Source organism: Takifugu flavidus, chromosome 7 (assembly GCF_003711565.1).
Source record: "Takifugu flavidus isolate HTHZ2018 chromosome 7, ASM371156v2, whole genome shotgun sequence".
Classification (NCBI taxonomy): domain Eukaryota; kingdom Metazoa; phylum Chordata; class Actinopteri; order Tetraodontiformes; family Tetraodontidae; genus Takifugu; species Takifugu flavidus.
Genome location: NC_079526.1, coordinates 4111697 through 4121711, shown reverse-complemented (window position 1 = coordinate 4121711; position 10015 = coordinate 4111697). Strand labels below are relative to the sequence as shown.

Here is a 10015-nt window from a genome sequence, read left to right as displayed (position 1 = left end):
CCAGAGGAATGGGTACAATATGGAGACATTTGGGTTTGGATGGCTCCTGGAGAGTTTGACATATGGACCGCAGAGGATCGAATTATACCCTTCAAATTGTTGGAGCACCCACTCTGTATGATTCACAGCCACCCGGAAGACCCTAAAATATATACATAATTGAAAAAGCACTGGGGGTATATTCCAACTGATGTGGGCTGCAGATGCACTTTTATATCATATTTGACTGTTGAACAGAGACAACTGAAGATGGCTAGTGGAGAGAGTGCCACCCTCTAGCTGCATGAATGCAGTGATATGATTGATGCATAATTACACATCTTCATTAATTGTTAAATTACATCAAAACATAAAGATATGAATTCATGCTCGATGTCCCAACAGCTTGCTTGAGAGGTGAGATAGACGTAATTTCTACTGAGAACCAAATGAGGGTGCAGCTTAGGTCTACTCAATTATTACAGCTCTAGTTGTAATAAATAAATAATATACAAATACAAAACTGTGTTACTTGTAAAAGAACTCCCTGAACTGACAATTCCCCATACAGTGCAATCAGGAGAGACAGATGTAAGGAGAACATCTTAAATTTATTAATAATTTTTAAAAAAGCTCAAGTTCACAGTTTACCATTTGAAATAGCAGAACAATAGGAAGAAAAAAAAGAATAAAACTACAAAGACAACTTTAGTAAATAAGAAAACAGGGACTTTTTTCTCAGACCTTTAGTTGATACATATAAGAAAAGGGAAGAAATTGAATTATTTTGTCAAGGAACAGAGCTTTATCTGTTCGCTAAAAGCAAATTAAAAATGCTTGTCATTTGTAAAAAAATCACGCGTTTTTCGCATAGTTCATAATTCTATTATTATTTTTTGTATATATAAGATCCACTTCTGTCAAACATGAAATAAAAAACCTCCGCTGTAACTCGACGGAGTGGCGGCGAGTGGTTCTCTTTGACGTCATTATTATGCGCCGTTGCCACGTCACCATTGAGAGACTCGCGTGTTTGTTTTGCTTCTGAAGCTGCTTCAACTGACGCTTCTCATGCGTGTTTAATTTCCATACATTCATTTAAGGGTGTCAATCAGAAGAATGCCTATGACCGAGGATTTTCTACGCTTTCCTCACCAAATGTGGGAGAAGGTGCTGTCGAAGGTGAAGAAAGCTGTTGTTTTCATGGACAGCAGGTGTACAGAGGCTCTCCATTGGAGCGGAGGTGCTGCACTCTTACTGGAAGCCGGAGCCAGGAACCTAAAAGAGTTTTCAAGTTTTGAAGCCTGCGCCGAGAACGAACCGAAAGCTGTGTTTGTGGTGAGCACGTTGTTGAAGGGCAGAACTATCGACGTCATTAAAGACATCATATCGCTCAGCCACTTCCAGTATTGCGTCGTCATCACCACGGTCGCACACTCGGTGCACCTGGTTGCCAACAATGTGACGACAGAAATGGAAGGGAACCCCGTGTTTGAGCAGTTCGAGGAGAAGCTTTGCGAGTGGATGGGAAACATGAACTACACCGCTGAAGTCATGCATGTACCCGCAGTCTTTGCCCCTGTGTCCCAGCAGCTCCTCCTGACACCGGCGTTTGCGCACCTGTTTCCCTTACTGTTCCCTGACCTGGAGGCAATAAACACAAAACGTCCAGAGAAGAAAAGGTTCGGGAGCCTTGTTGACATGGACATGAACAGTCTCCCTGTCGAATTGCAGCTCGAAATCAAATCTTTGGCTGCAGTTCTCAACGCAATGTTTGAAGCTACAGGCACCAGGGAGGAGAGTTTTGCTGTGGGTCCCATGAGTCGCATCATTGCAGGAGAGCTGGCCGGTCACCCTCAAGCTAAAAACCGTAGAAAGACTGCACCTAACAAAGCATCGATCATTTTTGTGGATCGAACAATGGATCTTACAGGTTGACTTGCAGATCTTTTGATATCACGCACCACATGTATTAGGCTGGGCAATGCAAATCATCAATTTAATAATAAACAGTGGATCTTGCTCCTCTTAAGTACTGAAGCCCACATACGTGAAGGCAATGCATTTATGGATTATCAAAACCTTTTGGTTTTATTGCTTTGTCTTCATGATTTTGGGGGAGTATTATTTGATTTCTTAACTGGAATTGTTCTGCAGTCATAATGAGGGATGTATTGTTCCATTATCAATACAAACCAAGTGGCATCATTAAATGAATTGGCGGCCATAAAAACAGGCAAATCTTTATATGTGACATTGTATTTAATGATGCTCGTCATCTGAGATAGTTTTGAAATTGTGCACTAATGCTGCTGTACAAACTTTCCCTTTTTTTCCTTACAAGGCAACAAAATGAAAGGATAATTCATTCAGATGCACTAAAACACACAGGTTATTACAACACTAATAGGAGGTCCAGAGTGTGTATTGGCTGATAGAGATCTGTGCCAGAGCTACACTGGTGCATCCCTGACCATGAACCTATTATCACATTCAGTACTCATCCTTGGAACTATAGTAATCTGGAGTAAATAGGCCCGTAAATGTGCTCAGCTATGAAACCCTTTCAATGGCAGCTGCTCCTACATTCTTGTTTTTACCATTTTCCATTTTTTTGAACATCCCAGGTGCTGTAGGTCACCATGGCGACAACCTGGTGGAGAAAATTTTAACAGTCCTCGAACCTTTACCGGGTCATGTGACAGACATCCAGGTGGACATGCTGGAGCTCACCAGTCTGCAGCGAACCCCTCACTCCACCAACATCCTGGCCCCTGGCTGTCTCGCACAGACCCAGTAAGTATCTCTTTAAATATTATCATTATTCTAAGTACCACTCAAACGTTAGTTGCTTTATTTTTAGTTGTACTGTAAATAATAGCTCAATTGAAAAACATTCATACTTCTTATAGTTAAAATGATCAATTTAAATTAGACTATTATTGGTTTTAACCTGTTAATCTTGTGTAAGTTAAATATATAATATGTGTTCATGTTCTGATTTTTTCCCTTTTCAAAATGAATTCATCATCTTGATGTTCACCCCTCCATGAATTATATAAGCTGTCTCGACTGAGTTCTTGGAGTTCATGTTCATTTTAAGAATGGCTTTATATTACACAGTTTACATTTATACACCTTTCTGATTTGGTCAAATACACATGTGCAAGAGACCATGTCCCCAGCCCACGGCTGACGCCTGCTCCCTGTTGCACATGACCAGCATTTGTTGCCAGCTACTCAGTGAAGCTTGCCTCCCAACGTGGCTGAACGGAGGCACGTGTTGGGTACCTGCGGTGGGGCTGTTGTGCATGGCAGGGATTACTCCTACATCATGTGTTCCACTCCTACTGGAGCCTTTCATGTGGCTGCAGGAAGAAAAGTCTTTGGTTGGCGCGGTCATGCAGTGCGTCTGGACGCGTCGAAGAACGGACTTGCACAAACACCGAGTGGGGACTGTTGTGATATGGGTCGGAGCTTCTGCTGTAATGGAATCACTCTTAGCCCTCGTGACAGTCATTGTGTGCACTTTAGCAGATAGCTTGAGCACAGCAGGGGCAGCTTGCACCGACCCTCAAATTCATGGCTCGTGTCCGGGGTGAACGCCAGCCTGATGTGTCCAGAAAAGCATGTACCAGGATAATCATGGGAAACTGCAAAGGCTGGATCAGCAACTCAGCAGAAGGTGTTTGTGGCCTGGCACACACCTTCAGCTCAGTTGTTCAGACAGCCAACCCTGATCAGTTCCTACAGGCCATGGACACAACGAGGCAGAGAGAGGAGCGTGGCAGACAGTATTGTGCAGTGCTGTGGGGGATGTGCCTGATCACAACCAGCAGGATCAGCAGGAGGGTTATTGCCTGTGCAGTCTCCAGAGCAGATGGCCCTGTTGAGCCTTATCACAGATGTTTTGGTGATTGAAGTGCTGCCTGGGCATGACAAGAAAGAAATACAGAGGTTTTTGCTTAGCTTAACTGCCGTAAAGTGTATGCTTATCACAAGCAGAGATTGTTGAAAACACTAAATGTTTAAGATGGGCTCTGAAAATGGATATTTTTAGATGTAGGCCGCTCTTAAACATCCCTTCTCCCCGATAGTAAAGCACATGTTCTTGACGGGAAAAGAGAACATTGTTGGACCCCTCTGGCTCTGCGGTTTGATAGTCTATATAAGTTTCCTGCATCTGTATGTTTATACACCTTGATGCATTGGGCTATTTTTAACTGGGACCAATGTGTTTACATTGGTCCTGCTAAGTTGACCACCTCAAGCCTTTCAAATAATTGGTGTTGGCATCATTTTGCCTTTTGTAGTGCGTTTCCCTCTGTAAATGCAGGATATTATTATATATTAGTGTCTTAAACATTCTGTGGGTGGTTGTTGATTCTAGGCCCCGCTCTTGCTGTGCAATTACCGCAGTATTGTCTCTCATAACTCTGTGTGAATTTTCCTGATCCTGCAACATCACTTTTACTCTGTGGTTCCAGTAGTCATGCCAGGGTGAAAGTATACACCCACACACACACACATGCTGCCGGTGCTGTTTTTGTTTCTCTATTCCTGTATTTTGGGATCCCTGTTCAGTTTTATGTCGCATCAGGATGCAGAGTTTGCTGTAGTAAAGCATAGCAGGCGGGTCCTTTCTGCGCCCGAGTGCGTGTTTGTGGTCAGCTAGCTTCCAGAAAGCTGCTGTGCTTGACTGCTTAGACCTTGTGATCCTGAGTAGGACATATTGTAAGAACCACACTGGCAGAGGGCACCAATTTTCTTCCAGCCAGGGCCTGAACCCTGTACCCTTGTCAACCGGCCGCCTCCGACCTTGATCATGCGGTGGGAGTGTGCACATGTGGGCAAAACTGAGTGCGGGTGGCCAAGGTGCTCTTGGGCCTGTCTCAGGAGCTGCTGACCGAGTGCCAGATAGGGTAACGGACCGCACCCTGCCCCGAGAAAACACAGCAAGGCTGCCATCTCCTTAAATCTGCCGCAGCTCCTGCAAGTGTACCACCAGGAGGGAGGGAAAATACCCAGCTCTGTTCCCATTTGGGAAATATGAGCTGGAAAGAAAAGCCATGCATGGTTATTTGAGTGCTGGCTGCATGGGAAAAGTAACAGAATAAAAGCATAGATAGTGGAATGTGGAGACAGACACATGACAGACATCTAACCACAGCTCACCCTGTTTTTACACCACCAAGAATAAAGAACATCTCTGAAATCCCGCCACATTCAATCCCTGGCAGTTCCTTCTAGTGTGTTGATTGTTTTACGGTGCTATACTTGTTGTGAGGCCTTTTAAATGACCATGATTCATAGGCTTGCGAAAGCTGTCTGCTTAGGGGTTTGAATGAGTTTACACTTAACCTTGTATTGATTATGTTTTAGGGATCGCAGCTTTTGAGCACAAATGTTAACTGAATATTGATTTTGGTGCAACATCTGAATTCTTGTAGCGTGTAGCTGAAACATCATTCTTCTTTTTGTTGCACATCCAACATGGCGGAGCTCGTAACAAACAGAAGCATTTGAATTTCAATGCTTTGACAGGATTTTCACTTTTCATCCTTCTGTCTGTTTGGTTGATGCAGCTGGATTTTATTATGGGGCCAAAAAGGGGCCAAGGATAATCAAACAAATTTGAGAGTTATAGCACGGCCTTTTGGGGACTTTCAGGCATGTGGGTGCTGTGCTTGTCTGACTCTTTTTGTAAGTCTGGTTTACAGACAATGTCTGATGAGATGTGTGTGTGGAGTCATTGATTAAACTTCTCGTAGGTCCATTTGAGTGAGTCTAATTGTTGTGTAGAACTTTCTTCCCTTCTCATGCTGAGTTTCCCTCCCTTGTTTTTCCCTCATAAATCCACAAATCTTCTCAGTCCAGCGTTCTCTCCTTCTCTCCCAATCATGTACATGAAACTGTTTACGGGAAGCCAACAGAACATTTTGCCCCATGAAAGAAAACATTCCATTAATTAATTCGCCTAAGAATCGGCCCGACCTTGCACAATTTGTACAGAGTAGATTTGTTACACGTTGGAACACGCTCAGATTGTCTGAATCATCTGGACTTGGGAGTAGATCCCCGTGTGAAATACACTTCATGGCTCATCTCACAGAAGAAGTGAACATAAAATTTATTAAGTAACGAACACGCGGATCTTTCTTCAAAAACAAGATATTGTTCTTAAGGGGATTCGGAGTCAAAATTAAACGGCATTTTAATTGGTCTTCCATTGATTGACACTTCCTGCTCCTTCATCATGAGTGAAAGTGTTTGACGGACTGTAATTGAGGCCCACTGCCACAGATTGCTCTAAGGGCAAAGTGTAGTTTGATCGCGTCAAAACAAAAAGATAAAATCTTCTAACTAGTGTTTTGCAGAAGTTCCTAACTCGATTCCTATTTCTCTGGAAAGGATCCTGTTCATCCTGCTAGATTAGAGGGAAGTCAGACAAATGTGTTCGCGAACCCTCTTGTGTCCTTAAAACATTTAATTGGCTATTCAAATGTGGCATGACTCGGCTCTGACTCAGGAAATAAACTTACTTTTGTGGGGTCGATTTCTTCGTTTCCAACAGGCAGAATAATGAAGTAATCACTGATGTGGCTGAGCACTCATACACGCATCTGCGAGGGTCACAGGTCGGGGAATAAATTACCGGAACCCTGAGTCAGAGCAGTTAAGGTCATTCTTCAGTGCTGCATCACACTCTTCCAGGAACACTATCCCCCTCCTCAACCCTCCTCGTTCACAAGTCTTGTGCAAGATCTTTTGCATCATTTTTAATCACACCATGTTTTTCAGTGAGTTACACACATGTTTCTGTAGTGTATTTACATTATAATACATAACACATTTCACAAAATATGGAGACCACTAGGGACTAATCAGTGCAACAGCGCCCCCTTCAGTCCATAGTTGGAACATCATGTTGCACAGACAGAGCCACTCTGTAGTTAAACTTTTCAGAGGGCTTAGCCCCCCTCCCCACTCCGAACCCCCATAGTAAAGCAGTTACTCAACATGGTTCTCTGCTGGTTATGGAGCCTGTCTCACACCCTGCCAACACAAACCCCCACCCCTTGAACCCCCCATGTCCTTCTCCGTCTGACAAAATGGCCCTAGGAAAGCACTGGGGGAGTGGGCCAGCGGGGGGAAGGGGTGTGACTGGCGGAGGTGGGCAGGAGGCCAAATTAGAACCATATTTCATGGACACTTTATCGAAACGATCCCGTCTTCCAGGAATACAGATGGACGCAAACATAAACACATGCGTGGACACACACAGCGGTTGACATTAGGCTCGGTCACGCCGTTGGTATTTCAACCATGACAAATATGTGGGACTTCATGGATTTTGTAACAGTACACTTAATGATTCTTTCCAGAAAAATAACATATCATGACTCTACTTCACCAATAAACACAAGCTGAAATCCCAGGGAAGCACACTCGCAAATACAGAAGAATTACTCTTTGTCTTCTGCTGTGTCAGGTTTTTTTGTGGTTTTCTGTGTCATTTGCCCCGAGTCGAGTCTTTGCCAGTCTTTGTGTTTGGCTGTAGGGTGAAGATGGCGGCCGCCGCAGCGTCAGTCGGGGTCTGGAACAGATTACATATGATATTAAACACATGGCAGCAGTTAGAAAGAGAGAAGGCGAGAGACCAAAAAAAGGTGTTTTTTTTAAAATGAGAAAGAAAAGAAAAACAGAGCGGGTTCATCCAGGATCCCCCCCCCCCTTTTCTCTTCATGTTCAGCCACTTTTCTTTTCTCTTTGTCTTTCCCGGGTTTTGGGCTCAGCCCTGCGAGTGCAGGGACGGATCAAGTCCACTCATGTCAGTCCAACTGTCAAACACACAAACAGAGATGTTTGCCGCTCGTCCCCTTTCATCCAGCCAACAAAACGCCTGTGCCTATTTAACAGAGCCATCTGAGAGGAGAACAGTGGAGGGAGAAATCAAAAACATGCTTATATGTATGCACAAAAAGCCATTCTAGAAGGTAAAAACCTTCCCAGTGGTGCTCTTTTATATCTTTAATGGAAATACTTGAAGCTCTTTAGAGCAGATGCTAACAGTCTTGCACACATGCCTTGTCCTCAGCCTCACATTAGAGATGTGGATCAATGTTTCACAATGCTGACGCTAATGAAACACGTGGGCAGATACGTTATCTGCAGGCTGTTTTTAACTGATATAATGATTGCACCCAGCAGCTGGAGGTGGACTTGGAACATTCCTGATGATTCTTTCTCTAAACTTCAGCCTTTTCCTGAGTGGTCTCACAGGGGAGTCACCGCTCCCTGGCCAGCAGGGCCTCTGTCGCTGCGACGAGCGCTCAATCACGTCCGTGTCGCCGTTCTGCGTTTACCCTCTCAGCAGGCTCGGTGGCACGTCGCTGAAAAATGGCTACATAACCTCCTGTTTATTTGACTCTCCCAGCTAACAAAATGATGTGCGTGATTGTTATACCTACCAGGTCACCGGCGGCACAGGCCCTCTGGGAGACCATGCTGACCAGTAAACATAAAGAGGGGGTGATGGAGGTACGCCGGCATCTCGTGGAGGCAGCCAGCAAGGAGAAGCTGCCAATCAAGATGGGCCTTGGTAAGAAACGGCAGGGAACTGATGACACGTGTCTTTTTAATACACAAAAAAAGCAACAAAAACCCCCACAGATTTACCAAAAATACACAAGGAAATTTCCCCCAGTAGATTTAAACAGCCTCGGTGAAGCAAAGGGCTGCAGCATTTCACAACGGAACCATAGCGCCTCCTATCGGCCGTTATTTTTCCTTTGCCATGTGTTTGCCCCTGTGTCCACAGAGGAAATCTGAACCACATGTTGGCTGTGTGACACACATAAATACACACACACACATGCACAGACGCAAAACACGCACGCAGAAAGCCTTTGTCTGCTAATAAAGCGAAATCGGGGGGCCATGATGGATAAAAATATGTGTAGGCATGCACAAATAAAGTCAGTACATGCTCAAAAACACACTGTGTTTGCCTTTAACCCTTTGCTTCACCCGCATGGTTAATGCATGCAACTACCACCCACACACACACACATTCTTGCACAGCTTTTACACATATGAAAAAGGTTGGAGACATGGGCGGAGCCATGTTGTCCCTTAGCTCCTATAATCTGCGAGGTAAAGACAGTTTTCTCTCTCTTAACAACAAGGTTGTAATATGTTGGAGGTCACGCAAACACTTGGGGACACACACACACACCACAGCATCTGCTCACACATGGTTTCCTTTCACACATCGGTGCTAAACAGCAGTCCTAATTCTGGATCGCCGTGACATGATTTGGTTTTCTAAACATGCCACTGAGAGTTCAGGCTGCACTGCAGAACCATGGAGACAAAGAGAACGTAAACGTGAGAGAGCAGGAAGAGGCCACAGCGCCGAGGGTTCTGTTGATTTGTGTATTTTCTGACAGGGAATGAGAGAAACGATGGTGAGAAGGGCTCACTCTCAGACCCCTCACACACTGAACCTTTATACCCAACTGGCAGATGACCAGATTCTATGAAGCCCCTTGAGCTCCCAGCACACCCCCACAAAGTTCCCATTCTGCCCACCAGCACCCCCAGCAGCGTTTCTCACCCCACTGCGCTCCGCTCATGTGAGCCCGAGCAAAACCTTGTAACACCAAACGCTTAGAAATAATACGCATGTTCGCTCCCAGATCCCACTCGCTCACCGGGAGAGAGTATTTTTCCGCTTGCACCCCAACAAATTCTCGCTGTGGTAGGTTCGTGCTGATGAGTAGAGAAAATAGCGGATCGGGCTCTTCAAGGCCCAGCAGTCTCACGTACACACCGCTTGGTGTCTTTTCATCTCCAGAGGAAAAGATCATCCAGAGAGCGAGGAGAGAAAATAAGAGAAAGAATCCAGTTCTCGGTGTTACGCCTCAACTTTCGGTGGGAAGATTTTGTGTGTGTGCTGATGTTTTCCTTTAGCAGGAGTTATGTTGTCAGATTCCATCATTTTCCATCTGTTTTAAACGCTTCTGCGTGAATT

General features: G+C 44.7%; 1 protein-coding gene across 3 annotated transcripts in view; it reads left to right on the top strand.

Moving 5' to 3' along the window:
- Positions 1 to 986: 986 nt before the first annotated feature.
- Positions 987 to 10015, top strand: part of scfd2 (sec1 family domain containing 2) — a 59335-nt gene continuing 50306 nt past the window's right edge. For all 3 annotated transcript variants that reach the window (XM_057038604.1, XM_057038603.1, XM_057038602.1), the window contains exons 1-3: positions 987 to 1912; positions 2607 to 2775; positions 8454 to 8581. In XM_057038604.1, the coding sequence (XP_056894584.1) occupies positions 1099 to 1912; positions 2607 to 2775; positions 8454 to 8581 (1111 nt within the window). In that variant the 5' untranslated portion in view covers positions 987 to 1098. The remainder of the gene's footprint in view (positions 1913 to 2606; positions 2776 to 8453; positions 8582 to 10015) is intronic.